Consider the following 18,066-nt stretch of genomic DNA (forward strand, 5'->3'; position numbering starts at 1 on the left):
AAGATAGTTAAAAAGAACATCAAGAGAATATTAGTTGTACTATTATTATTATTAGTCATTCATTATTTATTTTTATTTTATTTTTTGGTTAAAGGCTCATGTTACTGAATGTGTAATAAAAGTATGATGATGGTTTAATTTTAGGTATAATTAAAATAATATATGACTTTTGATATATTTTAATAAAAGTTTGGGATGATTTATATGACATATAGAACATTTCTGAATTTCAATTACTGAAAAATCCTTTGGATTACTAAAATCAATTAGGTAGATTATAACAATACTATGTGAATTTTAACAATTACAAAAAATATATATATAGTTTTGTAACATAATGCTGTTTTATCCATTAAACATATGGATAACTAGAACTAACTGATATCAACAGGTGCAGGATAACAGTAATATTAAAAATAATAACTCAAAATAAATTATACAAATAAAAGAACTGATAAAAGATACTTCTAAGAGAAAAATCTCATATCTTATGAGATTTTTCTCTTAGAAGTTATATTTTAATAGTGGGTATATTTTTACAGAGTTGCTCCCAAAGTTATAAATGACAATTAGTGATAATGAATGTCAAACTTTGTTGTCAATATTACAACAAAAACATGCAATATATTACTACCATTGTGTAAAATTTCATTAATATTTTACAGAAATTCATTATTTGTGTGATTTAGAATGAGCTTTAATCTCTGATATTACTGTCATCACAAAGTTTCAATACAATTTGGCATCTACATTGTTATAATTACTTTTATTTATGGGAATAAAATTCATATAAAAATGGTTCCTATTCTTACTTGGTCTATTTTGGTTATACTCTGTAATTCAGAACTTCTGAAGTCTGTCTCTAATTCTGCTAGCAAGCTCTGTTTCAGAAGGTACCATGACAATGCAGGTGCAACAAAGAACAATTAGCTGGAAATATAACTAACTAAAACCATATACCCATCATGCATCACAATTAATCATGCACAAAAAAACATAACATCACAAAAATTAATTGACAAACACTAAAAAACCACAGACAACCAACATATGTTTAACATGCTCATTTACACAACATGCACTACTGTTGCTTCTACAAAGTTTCTACTTAAGGGACATCTTTAATTTTCAGATGCTAATAACAGAATAATTAAAATTTAGGCCGTTATGCATAAACCAATAATATATATATAGCAAAACAATATTGTATAACAATCTACATTAAAGACAGTTCCTTGTGTTTTTGCATGCCATTATAGTGTATTTTCTGATGATATACCTGTGTTTTCATAAAGATAAGCTTTAATGCAAAAAAGATTTTTCAAACCAAACACAAAAATTTAGCTTTTATATTTTAAAAATAATAACATAGAGAAATAAATGCAGGACTGTGGGTTTATGTACCATGAAAACAAAGCATATTTTAGGAAAAGGTTAAGAACTTTGGTGATATGATTTTCTAATGAAATAATAAAGATACACGAGAAAAGGTGGAAGGGAGAGTGAGACGGTGAATACATGCATTATTATTTGCTATGTATTTAATTTAATTTATGTGATTTACTGACCATTTGCATAGGGTAAAAAGTTTCACTGTATTTTTATATATTGTGGACAATGAAAAAAAAAAAACATACAGGACAAGTCATAAGAAATTTTCATAACTTCAGCACAGTTTCTCAGGTCATTCTAGGCATAAAATTAATATCAACATGGGTCTGATTCTAAATGTTCAGGGAGCTATGAATGTTTGAACCTTAAAAAAATGGCTATGGAGTTTTTGAATGATGAAAAATAATAAAAATAATTAAATATAAAAAATAAGAAGCAAAAAGGTACCTAGTATGAGTTAATATTTAATAGGTACATGTCTGCTTAGTCTTATTCACATTTGTAATTTTGTATTTTTTCCTATTCAAAACTCCATAATAATTATTTTTAAAATTCAAACAGCCATAGCTCCACAACCATTTAGAAATGAACCTATGTTGATATAATAATCTTTTACTAGGAATGACCTCAGAAATCATATTTGCAGAATGAACGAAATAACAAACTGAAGGTTATGTACATTCCTCATGACTTACCTCTATATAAAAGATATATATTACAATTTAGTGCCACTAAAAAAATTAAGATAAAAGAGAAAAAAATACAAGAAATATACAAGAAACAATACATGGTTAAAGAAACAGAAGTTCATTTGGCAATGGTAGGACAGCTGCATCAGACCCAAAATGAGCAAAATTTATACTGACCTTTATACTATGCCAATCAGTGAGTATATTGTTTGATCATAGGTCAATTTTTACTGCCCAACTGACCAGCAAAAGGAGATGAAATAGAGGAAGGGGCAATATTACAAATTCCGTGAAGATCAAAACAGAAAATAATGAGCTGACTAGTGGCAATAAATATTACATTACACTTTAATGAATATTAGGCTGAACCTTGGCCTTTAAGCTGACTACCTGGGTAGTTTAATAGTCGCTGGCCAGCTTAATAAAAAAATTTAATCGTTAGTTTATAAAAATATACAACCAGATGAACTGGCATTGAAGAGAAAAAATAATTGTTGTGTACTTTTCTGTAAGCTAATTATTTCATATTTGATGTGTTTGTATTTTATGCAATAAAATAGTAAAATGACATAAAATTGTGAGGAACAGAGTCATTTAAATTAGATTTTTAAAATTAGCTATACAAAGTTATAGCTTAAAAATTATAAAACAAATAATACTATTTGGTTTCTGAAATACACAATAATAATAATAATACTTTATATGCAAATATGATTAGCTAAATAAGATATATACAGCATATAGAAAAACAATATTTAGACATCAGAGATAGGAGGTGCTTACAAGTATAAAAAACTCCAGCTTAAAATTGTTACATACATACATAAATTGCAATTTTTGAATTTATACTTGAAATGTTTACGTATAAATACTGCATAGAAATAATGTATAATGTAAGCATCAGCATAGAAAAGTAAGCAGAGCTGTTACTGCACCTATCCATGTCAACAAAAAAATTATCCAAAGACAAACCAGAATGTGGGGGGGAAAAAAGAGATCTAATTTTTTTTTTTAATCTTGTATGTGATTGTGAGGACTGCCTTCTCGTTCCATGAGTCCAATAGGATATAAACTGCATAGTTAATACTCACAGCAGGGAATGCATTGCCTTTATAATGAGCTGCCCCTGCATTTGTGCTACTTTCAAAAAATTACGTCACCAAAAGGCTAACCTGCCATTTGCTTAAAATAAGAGATACTACTACAGCAGCCTGATTCAGGACTTACAGGTCTACCAACAGGTAACAGGAGGTCTCTTTTAAATAACCATCAGATTAACCTTTTTGACAATGTTTGAGGATAGTGCAATAGCAGAGAAACTCATTCTGAAGGTAGAGCTTTTTCTGCTAAAACACACATGAAAAGACAAGGCAGTCCTCCCAACTCCACTTAACTGCATAAAAGTTCCTGCATTGATATTTCTTATAAACACACAGTAGTCTGCTATAAAAGTTTTACTTTTTAAAATGTTTTATTGTGAAATAAGGTTAATGGACTGAACTTTTTAATTAAAGCCATACATTTTTGCCTTGTAGGAAATGACTGTTCCCCTGGCCAGCCAGAGAATCCCAGTACATTTGTAAATGTTTAAAACTGACACTTTTTTAAAATCAAAATTGACATTCTCTTCGCTGAAACCAAATGTAAAGCTTCTCACTAAAATACAAATTGTTTCCGTTTTCAATATATTTAAATTTTACATGAATTATAATATTATATATTTAAACTTTTTTTCATTAAAATCTGATATATGTTCCCACTAACTAGGAAGTGCATATTTTTAATAGATTAAATTTTTAAACTTGTCAGCCATTTTTTTAAGGTAGCCAGGCTATCAGCATAATGGTTAAAGTTCAATCTAGTACAGTGTTTCTTGTCACCAGTCAACATATTATTCATAGTAAATGACTGTGAATAACGTGACTATTACTGCCTCCTCCTCTATTTCATTTCCTTTTGCTGGTCAGATCGGCAGCTAATATCAAACAGTATGTGCAATTTGTCAGCACAGGTTAGTAGGTTAGTATAAATTTTGCTAATTTCAGGCCCAATTTAGGTCAAACCAAATGAAACAAACTGCCAATTGTTTTATTTGATTTGATTTTGAAAGAGAATGTTTCAATAATCTAGAATTTTTGCCATTGAAAATAAAACCTATAATAAAATACACTGACAACTGTAGAGTTAAAAGCAATAAAATAATAGATAAAATTAAAATATGTAGAATTAAAATATATGAAATATTACAAATTAAAAGCAATAAAACAACTGTAGCTTTCAAAGGCAACCCTCTCCTTTATCAACAGTAAAACGTGACCGTCACGGCAAATCCTTAAATAACATTAGCAGGATCACAGCTCACAGCACGTGTTACTGTAGGAGCATGGGCATAGAGACCGGAAATGGATCAGGAGCATGCCAGGCAGAACTGTTCATCCCACCCAAGAATTATGGTTTCAAAGAGGGAATGAATATGGACTCCCCTGTTCGTGGTATTACATTCTGAAGAACAAATTTGCAAACTCTCGAGCCATCAATCACCATTGATCTAAGGCGCCTCAGTAGCTAGGTGGGCAGGAGCAGCAGTGCGTAGCACACGCTTCTTGATTAGACCGGGGTTCGAGCCCATGTCCACCACATATCTCCGGAGCAATATGGCCTTAGTTGCTAATGCTCCTAAAAACCAAAAAACAAACAAACAAACAAACCATTGATCTATGCAAATGATCAACTCGTCGTTAATCATTCACATAGGTACTGGAACTGGAAATGGCTTGAGAGCTTGCAGCTTTGTTCTTAGGAACATAATACCATCAATAGAGATACGGGAGTCCATATTCATCCCCCCCTTTGAAACCATAATTCTTGGATGGGATGAATGGTTCTGCCTGGTGCTCTCAAGCCATTCCGGTCTCCATGTGCATGTGGAGGATAATGCCCATGCTCTTACAGTAACACGTGCTGTGAGCTGTGATCCTGCTGATGTTATTTAAGGATTTGCCGTGACAGTCAAGTTTTACTGTTGATAAAGGAGAGGGTCGCCTTTGAAAGCTAGAGTTGTTTTATTTTTTTATTTATTTTTTTTTTATGAAGACCCCAAACACGAAAGGTATCAAAACCTATAGTACTTAGTACCATGCATGGGTTGAAGGAGAAGTATGGGGGAGGGGGATTTTAATTTGTAATATTTCATATATTTTAATTCTACATATTTTAATTTTATCTATTATTTTATTGCTTTTAACTCAACAGCTGTCAGTGTATTTTATTTTTACAACAAAATTTTATCCTGTCTTATTTTATTATTATTCTATTTTAATTTCTGTTAATAAAGTTTCAGTCATATATGGTTGGTGTATTCCACTGCAGTTATTATGAGTTGATTGCACATAATTCAGCTGTATAACTGATGCATTCAGTGAGAAACACTGAATGAAGAGATGGTGTTACAGGGGAAGATGGCTGCATCACCAGCTTCACTCTCTCAGCCTTTGATCCATCAGTGTATATTTTTGTAAAATGTGGGCAATTTTGTGTGTGAGCAGTATGGAGTTGTTGGATATTGATATTTGCAAGGGAATATTTTCCCCAGTTTAGGAAATAACTGTCACAGAATGGTTTAATAGAAGATCATGGAGGATCTGAACTGTTTGGATCTTGGAGGACTTTGTCAAGATGTTGTTGTTGTTATTTGATTTTTAGGAGCATTAGCAACTAAGGCCATATTGCTCCGGGATATGCGGTGGTCATTCCCTGACCTTTCCGCATCCTCCGTATTTGGTGGTGACGGGCTCGAACCCCGGTCTAATCAAGAAGCGTGTGTTACGCACTGCTCCTCCTTCCCACCTGGCTACGGAGACGCCTGTCAAGATGTATATTCCAAGTTTGTGATAATGCCTACAATCTGATATAAGTATGCTGAAGCTGCCATAGGTTTATTTCTATAGTACACTGTGAACTGTGGATCATTAAGTATCGACCTAATGGGATGGGTAGGTAGACTTTGAATTTTTGCTGCATAGTAGTTCAGAAGTAACATCTTTCTTCTGAGGCTGAGCAGAAGTTCACGGGCTTCAATATATAAAGATTTTGTATTGGTTCTATAAGCACCTCTATCAACAGCAACCTATAGCAAGCCTAAGGGCAGAATATTGAATAGGGGCAAGCCATGCTAGCATGCTTTTCCTAGCAGAATCATATACCAGGGCACCATAATCAAGGCAATATCTGAGTAGGGCTCTATACAAGTGAAGTAAGGTGTAACGATCTGCACCCCATGATGTAGAAGAGATAATGCTCAGTAAGTTCATTTTTTCTGGCAAGCAGTCCATAGATGTTTGACAATTTTTGAGACGCTCAATTTATTATTGAAAATCAAACCAAGGAGACAAACACTATTCACAACTATGATAAGATGATTTGTTAAGTGTACCTCTGGATCTGGATGCATCTTTTTTTTTGTTACAAAAGTGATTGACTCTTGATTTCTGATAAGACAGTTGGTAACCATTCTGTGCCATCCATAGCTCAATATTATTAATTGAGATTTGCAGTTGCCTCTCAATGAAGCTCAGGTTCTATGAATTTTTGCTTGTGTAGGAGATAGTCAGATCACCGGCATAGCAGTATGGATTAACTGGAATTCCACTGAATGTGGTGAGTTTGAAAAGGGACTCACAGTATTTGGAGCTGATGGTCTCAACCAGTAGGTTGCCAGATTTAAGACTTTGCACCATTTTCAGGAAACCTACTACATTTTTCAGACATTTCTGTATGAGAAATGTCGATAGATTGCCTATGGCCTGGTTCATTAAGGAATGCAGGATCAGGAAATTTGGATATTCCACTCTGGAAGTATCTGTCTTCAGTCTCTTTCAGTTGGTTGCATCATCATTGGGTTGGCAAATCCATTAAATTTGGATTTGCTGTCTGAATTGGGGAAAAGTTGTCAAAATCCACGTTTTGATCCTTTTGGCCCTGGGGGGTTTGCTTTACCACTCAGGTTTCCAGCCCCACCAAGTGGCAAGGGAGGGCCACAAGGTGACCAAACATCTGAGTTAGCCAGCTAGTACTTCTAGAAAAAGAAACAAAGTGGCTTTCTTTCTGGGCCTCTGCCTACTTCTTGTAGTGCAAAAGAGCTACTCTGATATACAAATCAAGAAAATGGTTGATGAAACAAAAAATAGAATCTGTTCACTGAAATTCTCTTTAAAAAAAACATTTTTAGAAACGTACTAGAACCCCTTAACCATGGGATGCTTTGGTTAGTCACCCGGGGCCTAATATACTATTTTAATCTCTAATCTGATAACAAACTAGGAACTTCTTCTAAGAAAACACTAAATCCAGTTATTATAATTGAAATTTAACAGCTAATATTTTCTATTAACTCAACCAGAGTAGGAATTAGGGGGAGGGGGGTTGAATCCATTTATTTTTGTAATATTCTGTTCCTTCATACTTATTCTTGATAATGTATCTTTCTTTGCTTGCATTTCAAATTCATTGCACAATAAACTATTTCCACTTTTGGACTGCATTTATGATAATTTCTTCATTATAGAGCTCTTCTTTATTTCTTCATTCACATAAGCAATGCACACTAATTCAAATGGTGTTCTTCATGCATTTTTTTACCAATGAAAGTAAAATTACATTGATGTAAATGAATATGAAACCAAAAAATGAGTTAATATTTCTGTGAGCTGTTTTTTTTTTGAGAACAACTTAATGCTATAAGTGATATCAAAATTTAAAAAGTGCATTAGCTGAGAACAACACCTTATTCTTTATATGTTGTTAAATATATTATTTAGTTAAGTCAACTCAAATACAAAAACACATGCAATAACATTTCATATTTTGTTAGTAGGTGAGGAGGATAAACAGGGATATTATTTTCACTTTCTTTAAAAGCAAGATTAGAAAATTAAAGATATAAAAAAAAAAAGAAAGACAGTGCCAAAACAACAACAACAGGCAATTCCCATTAAAAAGAGAGCACAACAGCCCCAAGAGGCAAAGGCGACCCTCTCCATTATCAACAGCAAATCTGTTTTATTTTATTAAAATAGATACAGCTATTTACAGTTAAATTTTGTTGATTTTTCATGCAAAAATCTTTTTTTTTTGCATGAGAAATCAAAGAACAATGTAATCTAAATAAATTTAGCATGGAAATCTAACCTGGAATTTAGCTAATTCATCTTTCTTCTCCTGAACCGTTGTCCTTAGTGTGAATTCCTTCACACTACTTTCCATTTTTTCTAGCCAGTCAGCCAACTGTGTGTATTTATCTTCGTATGTTGACCACTGTTGGATTCTATCATTCAGGTAACGTCTTGCATCTTCTACCCCTGTGATAAGCTGTTGTTGACTACTTTCTAAGTTCATCATTTTCTTCTCAATCACATCACGATCTCGTGCTGGTACCAACTTGCTAAGCTTTCCAGCACACGTAGAAAGTTCGATTAATTTGGCACTACCCTCTGGTAGAACAATTTCCAGTTCCTATACATAAATTGAATATTTTAGAAGTTATTTTGCATGTACATGTATTTCCAAGTTATTTTTATACATAAAAATTTAATTAAATGCCCAAAGAAGTTAGTAACTTTAAAAATTTCATTCATTTTAATTAAACAATGTAGACAAAATTAGCATAAAATTCAATAAGTTTGTAATGTGAACCTATGTGAATACTGTTCCCATATCTAGGGCAGTATCCAGAAACTTTCTTAAACTCCTAGGCTATCCAAAAGAGATGAATCAGGTTAATTAATGAATCAGCTTTTGCAAACTCACTCCACTCATCATCATACATATATTCAGCTTATGTTTCATGGATTTCTACAGATATTTCCATAGTGTTCTTCTGAATTTCCATCTGTAATTCCACCTCTATCTCCGAGATCATACTGAACATATGCATCTTTTAATGAATATCCACTATCATATAAATCAGCTCTAATCTCACCTACTAACTTTTCTTCTCCAACATTTATGTGATTTATTTGTGTTTCTGAAATAATTTTTTTTTTCCCCTTATGCATGTCCTGAAAACAACAGCGTAAAGAAATTCAAGTCCAATGTCAAGAAAAATCCTCTCTTCTCAACCCACACAAAGTAGATCACTGTAGGTTTCAATAATTTATCCTATTTGAGTTTACTATAAAATCAAAAAATAAAAAAATAAGAAAGAAAAAGAAAACCAATTTGTTTCATGGCAGAAGCAGAGCCAAGCTGGTTTCACAAAATATTACATGAGCAAAGGCATAGGACAGAAAACACCAAGAGGGCAGTTTTGGCCATTCAGAGATACACAACTTAATGGTTAAATAAATAAATTTCACTGATTTTTTAGTTAATACATAATCTTATTTAATGTCTATAATTGCTGGGTCAGTATTACATCTGTCTGTAGTCAGTGAATTTAAATAGCATTTATTAGTTTTAGCTTTAGCTTTAGTTGACGCACATGATACAAGAAAGCAAGCTTATACAGCATCAGCCAAAAAAAAAAAAAAAAAAAAAACTATCCCATTTCACCCATCTGGTCAATCCAAATGTTTCTCTAGTTCAACCTTAAATTTATTTAAGCTATCAACTTCCACAACAACAACAGATGGAAGTCTGTTCCAGCATTCAACTACCTGCTGGCTAAAGGCAAACTTCCGCACATCTATTCTACTACTGTCCTTCCTCAATTTCAATCTATGCCCCCTCAGGTTCTTAATCTGAGCAAGCGGAAGTATCCCGTCAGCATTGAGCCTGCTCAAACTATTCAAGACCTTATACACCTCGATCAGATCACCTCGCAAGTGCCTAGTCTCCAGATGCTGCAACTTGCAGAACTTCAGCCTTTCTTCATAAGCACAACCCTTTGTTCCTCTTACCAATCTTGTTGAATGAGTACAGAGACGGCTCTGTGCTCATTCTAGCAACTCTACATCCTTCCTACAATGAGGCCTCAGACCTGTATACAGTACTAAAGGTGTGGCCTGACCACTGCCTTATACAAAGGGATAATCACCTCCTTGTCTCTGCTAGCAAAATTCCCATATATATCATTGACAAAACTCCAGGATCTGCTCTGGCAGTCTGCCTGCACTGCTCAGAGAACTTCATAAAAGACTGCACAATTACCCCAGGTCTTTTTCATTCTCCACCTCCCTGAGTGTAATACCACATAGTTGTTACATTTCTCTTGGGTTACTGCTGCCCATATGGAGTACTTTGCATGTGTCAATTTTAAATTTCAGTTGCCACTTCTCAGCCCATCTGCCTAATTTTTCAAGATCCTGTTGCAGTAGCATACTGTTTTTACTGTCATTAACAACTCCGTCAACCTTTGTATCATCTGCAAACTTGGACATTAAGACTGATATACCTTCATCGATATCATTGATAAATACACAAAATAACAATGGGCCCAATGGACACTGAAACCTGGGGGACTCTGCTAATAACATTAGTCCACGTAGAGCAGTGTCCATTTATCAACACCAGGGGCTCACATCTGTTGAGTATGGGCTTGGAACACCCAGGGTCCTGAGATGGATATCATCGTTCTTCTCTTTCTTGGTGATTCTCTTCTCTCTCTCTCTCTCTCTCTCAGGGTAATTCAGAAATTTTTTGAATCATACGGCTAATAATAATAATAATAATTACCACTCTCTGCCGTCTCCCATTCAACCACCCTTTTATCCATTGCAGTAACTTGCCCTTAAGGCCATACTGCTCTAATTTGTATATCAGTCTTCCATGTGCAACAGTATCAAAAGCTTTTCTGAAATCCAAGTATATGATATCAAAATTATTTTTTGCATCCTGTTCCTTTGTTACCACATTGTAGTATCCAATCAAATTGGTCAGACAAGACTTCCCCTTAACAAACCCATGTTGTGTCTGAACTATTACTGCTGTCTTGTCTAGATGATCCTGTATCAGCTCTTTAACCAGTGACTCCATTATTTTCCCTGTAACAGAAGTTAAACTAACAGGTCTATAATTATTTGTGTTATCGTTTAAACCCCTTTGTGAATTGGGATACATTTGCACAACTCCAGTCCATGAGGATCTCCCATGACTCTAAGGATGCTCTCATAATTATGGCTAAGGGTTTCCTTACTTCTCTTGCTGCCTCCTTCATTATAACTGTCTAGATTTCATCTGCCCCAGGAGCCTTTTTTACGTTTAACTTCAACAATTTCTCCTCCACTTTGCTCTCATTTATTACAAAATCAATTATCTAGAGTTTAATATATGTCTGGCATTCCCCTCCTTGAATAACTCCTCATGTGTGAATGCAGATGCAAAATACTCATTCGGTTTATCAGCTACTTGAGTAGGATCATCAATAGTCGAACCACCTATGTTAACAGGACCAATCTGATTCATCCCCTTCCTTCTAGAGTTTACATAAGTAAAGAACTCTTTGCTGCTTTTCTTTGCGTCTTTTACCAAAGATTTCTTGTAATCTGCCTTCGGCTGCCTAACCCTTTATAACTTAGTTACAGACTTGCTTATATCTGCCATAGGCTTCTGTATTGCCTAACAATTTATATGCATCACGTGCAGTTTACTTTTCTGCCACGAGCCTCATTAATTCATCCGACATCCATTTCAGCCTGAACCTTGAACAGTAGTTCTGTTTAAAAACTGCCTGGACCATTGTAGTCACCTTTCTGAAAACAAAAACCCTTTCCTTTACCCTTGATGGTAGTTACATCTTTAAGTAAATCCCACATCAGTACACTGTGATCAATGTTACCTAGTGGTTCTTTTATCTGCAAATTCTTAATGCATGAATAATCAGATCAAGGGTATTACTCCTTTTGGTTGCCCCTCGAACATGTTGTGTAGAAAACAATCCTCCAATAAATCCACAAAAGTCTTGCTAGTGTGCGAATAACCATCCCACAAGTTCCAGTCAATATCTGGAAAGTTAAAATCTTCCATTACAAGACATTCTGATTTACTGGCCCACTCTATTTCTATGCCCAACTGTTCATTGTACTCATCAGAGTCATTAGGCCAATAACACACTCCTACTCTCATTTTCCCTTTCCCAGTATTTATGTCACACCAAAAAACTCAACATTGCACTGTTCACCCATGTCAACTGGAATGCACTTGTTTAGATTTTATGTGTTTCTTAACTAACAGCATAATCCCTCCTCCCTTCCTACCCTGTCTATCTTTTCTGTACATATTGTACTCCCCAAATTCCAATTCTGCTCTGGTTATATCTGTGTGACACCATGTCTCTGATATCCCAACAATATCTGCCTTTGATGTCTTGATCAGCACTTCAAATTCATCAATTTTATTAACTGTACTTCTAGCATTAGTATACATGCACTTTTTTCCCTCTTAGTTACCCTAACAGAGCCCATGTATTTACTTGTTCCATGATGACTCCCAGCAGCTCTTGAAGTCCCCAGCAACTTGCTCTCTATGCTGTTGCTCATTACCATAGAAGCAGGGCAAGAATCATTTTCGCCTCTGCCTGCAGCTACCATTAATCTTTCAGTCTGTGAATCTCCCCCAATCTAGCAGTTTTCTGATGCACCTAACACTGCATCAATAGCATCAGCAAATATTCTTACACCCTTTCTATTTAAGTGAATCCCATCCCTGCAGACGCAGTCTTTCCTGATAGCAAGCACACACCACGCTGAAAAAAAATTCCACCCCGTGAGCCTTGCCCAATCTCTCCAGATACGAATTGATTGACAAGGCTCTCATCATATACTCCCTCCTATCGTGTCTGGGCAAAATTGCAGATACTCTCAAATTTAACCCTAACTTGTGCCTTTTTTCCAGCAATGACCTGTACTTGTTAAGTAAATCTGCAGATCTCTTACTCTTAAGGTCATTAGCGCCAATGTGTACAACAATATCACCTTTTGTGCCCTTAAAAGATGATATCTGCCTTCATCACCATTAACCATTGCCCCTGGCAGACATACCCTGGTCCTGTACCACCAATCCTTTTTTGTATAATATATTTCCTGTCTCCCTGACAATAGAGTCACCAACAATAACTAGTTTCTGTGGAACCAGTGCATTCTGCCTTGGAGATTGCCTCTGTGTTGCCTGATGTACAAGAGTGAGCTCTGGCATTGAGTTTGGCAGCTGAGAGTTGATGGGCCCCTCATATTAAGTTCTTCGAGGGCATTTACCCTAAACCTCAAACTCTCATTGACGATCATCAGAATGCTGAGTTGGTGCCTAATTTCTTCACAGTCTCTGCTCCTTGCGCACACAAAGACTTTCCTCCATGGCGAGGTCATGCCCTGTTCTAGACTGGTCTGCAAATATTACTACTGGGTCAGTAGTATAAAACACTACTAATGCTGGATTAAATTCATGCATTAATCAATGCATGAATTTAATCCAGCATTAGTCATGAATTTAATGAGACTGCCTTTAGATTCTGCTGGATTACTGATCATCAGAAAAATTTATTGGTTTAAATTCTATATGCTTTACTTACTCCATGTTTAATTTTTGAATATATTTCATTTATGACTTCTCATGTTAGAACAGCAAACAGAGCTGAAACTTTTATAATTTACATTCAGAGAAAGGTGGTTCCAATACTGGTTATCATTAGCATTAGTATTAGTAGAGGCAAACGATGCAAGAAAGCAAGCTTATGCAGCATCAGCCAAAAAAAAAAAAAAAAACCCCTCCCATTTCACCAATTCATTTGTTCCAAATGCCTGTCCAGCTCAGCCTTAAATTTATTTAGGCTATCAACTTCCACAACAAAAGATGGAAGTCTGTTCCACCAATCAACCACCTGCTGGCTAAAGGAAAATTTCCACACATCTATTCTACAACTGTCTTTCTTCAATTTGAATCTATGCCCCCCTCAGGTTCTTAATCTGAGCAGGAGGAAGAATCCCATCAGCATTGAGCTTGCTCAACCTTATACAACCTTCAAGGCCTTATACACCTCAATCAGATCACCTCGCTGGTGCCTACTATCCAGGTGCTGCAATTTGCAGAAGTTAAGCCTTTCTTGGTAAGAGCACCCCTTTGTTTCCCCCTCAACAATCTTGTTGCCCTTCTTTGTACTCATTGTAGCAACTCTACATCCTTCCTAAAATGAGGCCTCCAGACCTGTACACAGTACTCTAGGTGTGGCCTGACCATTGCCTTGTACAATGGGGTTAATCACCTCCCTGTCCCTGCTAGCAAAATTCATATATATCATTGACAAAACTCCATGAGCCGCCCGTCTGCATTGCTCAGCAAACTACATATTTGACTGCATAATTACCCCAAGGATGTTTTCACTTTCCACTTCCCAGAGTGTAGTACCACACAGTTGGTACATTTATTTTGGGTTATTGCTACCCATGTGCAGTACTTAGCGATTCTACATCCTTCCTAAAATGAGGCTTCCAGACCTGTACACAGTACTCTAGGTGTGGCCTGACCATTGTCTTGTACAACGGGATAATCATCTCCCTGTCCCTGCTAGCAAAATTCCTATATAGCATTGATAAGACTCCATGACCTTCCCTGGCAGCCTGTCTGCACTGCTCAGCAAACTTCATATTTGACTGCACAATTACCCCCAAGTCTTTTTCACTTTCCACTTCCCTGAGTGTAGTACCACACAGTGGTACATTTCTCTTGGGTTATTGCTACCCATATCCAGTACTTTGCATTTGTCAATGTTAAACTTCAGTTGCCACTTCTCAGCCTTCTTAACCGGAAATGTCACCGACTTACGGTGACATTTCCGGTTATGGGTTCCTATGCGATTCACATTCCTTTAGATGTTACCTACCTCCTCTAAACATTTGTACCAATATTTTTGAGACACCCTGTATATCAAGTATGCATCTTACCATTTTGTGATCACTTCCATCATTTACCTTGTTCAAGATGGTAACATTGTTTACTATATATCTTCTGTTAGTGAGGATGAAGTTTTTCCATTTGGGCTTTTCCATGTCTACTTTTTGTTCACTCTTTTTTGAAAAAAGTGTCCATTACTAACATTCCTTGAGGTTCTGCAAATTCCACAAGTCTTTCACCTCTTTCGTTTCTTTCACCTCTTTCGTTTCTTTCACCAATTCCAAAATTTCCTATAGTTTCCCTTTCTGTGCTGTTTTGTCTCTTTCCAACCTTAGCATTGAAGTCCCCCATAATGATGGTGTAGGGAGTTTTCTGGTCATCTAGAAGTCTCTCAATTTCTGTGTAATTTCTTAACCCTCTTCATCATCATGGCTCGATGTTGGTGCATATATCATTATAACCTTTAGTTTGTATCTTAGAAATCCTGAGTAGTAATCTTGACACCCTCAGTGATGTAGTTTTGAATTGTTGTTTTTTATATGTTGTTTTTTATATCTTGTTTGTTGTTTTATGTTGTTGTATATGTTGTTTTTTTTTATCTCAAAAATGTTGTTTTTTATATCTTGTTTGTTGTTTTATGTTGTTGTACATGTTGTTTTTTTATCTCAAAAATGTTGTTTTTTATATCTTTATGGACCAAAAAGCCAACTCCTCCTTCACTCTTTTCACTGTTTCCATTGGTGTAAAGTAAAGAGATGATTGAGTGGCAGAAGGCAGTCTGGTTATTAACAGGCACTGCTCTTCTTCAACTAATGTTATTAGTGGAGTACCTTGGGGTTCAGTGCTGGATATTTATTGTTTTCAACATTTATTAATGATGAAGACCTATCAAGTTTAGTGTTGAAGTTTGCAGATGATACTAAGGTTAGCAGGGTGGTTAATCACAAATATCAGGGTATAAATGTATGATGCTTCAATAAGATCTAGAAAAATTAGACAAATGGGTTAAGAAGGGGCAAATGAAGTTTAACATTGATGAATGCAAGGTACTGTATACTGTATATGGGTAACAGTAATCCCAGATTGATGTACCAACTCTATGGAAACCAAAAATCTATGAGGAGACCTGAAGTGTTTAAGCTTTTAACAGATTGAGTAAATTAATGTGGATGGCATTCTAATTTTTTCTCAGATGACATGCATAAGGGAACATAAATTTAAATTAAAAAAGGATGGTTGTTTGACAAATGTGTGAAAATTTGCTTTCAGCTAGAGAGCGATTTATAAGGGCAAATTTCCATCTGGATTTGTAAAGGCAGGTAGCTTGAATAAATTTAAGGAAGAATTACACAACTTTAAGAGGTGGATGGACAGATGAGGTGGGATGAGTTTTTTTTTTTTTTAATAACATTTAATAATACTAATAAAATAACATTTAATAATACTAATACTAAAACACTGCATACACAGCAATCCCCAAGTTAATAAATCAAGCATTACAACTTTTATTTCAAAATAAATTTAATAATAACTCTTGTATATCTGCCTGCAGACTAGATCAATTCAGCTTCTTGCATATTTAAAAAATATTATGACCACAGATACTTTACATATAATTTCTTAAATTTTTGTAATTTTCAATCAGTAAATTAATAAATTTGATGACTACATTAATACAACTTTTGAAAATAATGCTGCTCAAAAAATTATAAGATTATAAACTACAAACCTGCAAGTTATCAAGTCTGGCCTGTAAAACAGTTCTACTTCCAGTGTAATCACTGCATAAATTCAATTTATCTTGCATCTGCTGGTACCATTCAAGAAATGTTTCGTGTTGATCACTGTATTCCCTATTCAAGGCAGAAACATCTTCTAGATGACAAAGCTGATTCTATAATGGAAGGTACATTGAAACTCAGCCAACAAATGATGAATAAAATCCTAACAAAAAAATTATATTTAACATTTAAATTATAATAAATAGTATCACAACAAAAAATATAACAGTAGACATAAAATTCCAATTATGAAAAAAAAAAAAAAAAAAAAAAAAATTAGAGATTAGAATCAACTTTTTTTCACCCCTATACTAACTAAGCAATATTTTCCATCAAGACAAGTAATGCATTTTATATACTTAATAAGAATATTAATGAAATAAGAGCAGAGTAAGAAAAACTCTGAAACAGATAAATAAGAAAAAAACTTTTTTAAATGATTAATTAAAACAGCATTCCGAAGTGAAATTCTAAGCAAAAAATAACAATACATTAAGATAAATCTGGTTTAACTATTATGTAATCCTAAATTTTCCTTTATCGTACCTACCTTTACACCTTTGGAAACTGCATCAAAACGAGAAGTTACTTCACCAAGAGAAAATGAAAGGTCCTCATCTTTTACAATGTGTGATACTGCATCTACCTTCTCCTGAAGCACTTCAATTTGTTTCTTATGAGACACTGTTTCTTGTTGAAGAGCCTAATTGTTAATGAGATATGATGAATGAAATTGTTATTGAGATATAAATGTGTATTTTCCAACTTTTAGAAATTAGAAACGGGGAAATTACAAACAGTTTCATGAAAAGTGCATTAAATGAGAAATGCAATATATGCTTTACTGTAGGGAATAGACCTATTTCTTATTTAGGATGCATTAACCCTCTGTGCCTCTGTCCTCCTAAATGGAACATGTCTGCTTGCATGGCATCTGTCAAAAGTCATTTTTTTTATTAAAAAAAAATAATTTTTAGTCCTTTTGTCAAAATGAAAATATGTTTTATTAATTATGATTTCCATTATTAATCCCACTTTTTGGTGTTTGAAATTTCTAGTGCTGTATGCATTTTTCACTAATTTTTTTTTATACCACACTTCCTCAATTTACAGCCCTTCATCCATTAAAACTCAATTTAAAAAAGCAGCTTTCAGAAAAATACATACAACAGGGACTAAGAGCCAAATTATAAAAAACTATCAGTGTAGAGATTCAAAATTCATATAGATATATAGCATGGTGAAAAACCAAAATGATTCATGGGTGGGGGAATCCTATTACTTAGTGCCATTTTATAAACATAAGCATAAAACAGCACTAGTAGTGGCTTTAACACTTTCCTTATACATATACACATAAGCATAAAACAGCACTAGGAGTGACT

The 18,066-nt window shown here is 34.6% G+C and overlaps 1 protein-coding gene across 3 annotated transcripts in view; it reads right to left on the reverse strand.

Annotated features, from left to right (window-relative positions):
• Window positions 1-18,066, reverse strand: part of LOC150084856 (muscle-specific protein 300 kDa-like) — a 1,257,473-nt gene that overhangs the window by 1,049,571 nt on the left and 189,836 nt on the right. For 2 of the 3 annotated variants that reach the window (XM_090376652.1, XM_090376650.1), the window contains exons 19-22: window positions 17,232-17,384; window positions 16,630-16,794; window positions 8,268-8,591; window positions 813-881 (exon numbers count right to left, since the gene is read on the reverse strand). In XM_090376652.1, coding sequence (XP_090232778.1) covers window positions 813-881; window positions 8,268-8,591; window positions 16,630-16,794; window positions 17,232-17,384 — 711 coding nt within the window. The remainder of the gene's footprint in view (window positions 1-812; window positions 882-8,267; window positions 8,592-16,629; window positions 16,795-17,231; window positions 17,385-18,066) is intronic. The other variant, XM_090376651.1, reaches the window with a different exon arrangement.

Source organism: Mastigoproctus giganteus, chromosome 6 (assembly GCF_048544385.1).
Source record: "Mastigoproctus giganteus isolate SK-2022 chromosome 6, ASM4854438v1, whole genome shotgun sequence".
Taxonomy (NCBI): domain Eukaryota; kingdom Metazoa; phylum Arthropoda; class Arachnida; order Uropygi; family Thelyphonidae; genus Mastigoproctus; species Mastigoproctus giganteus.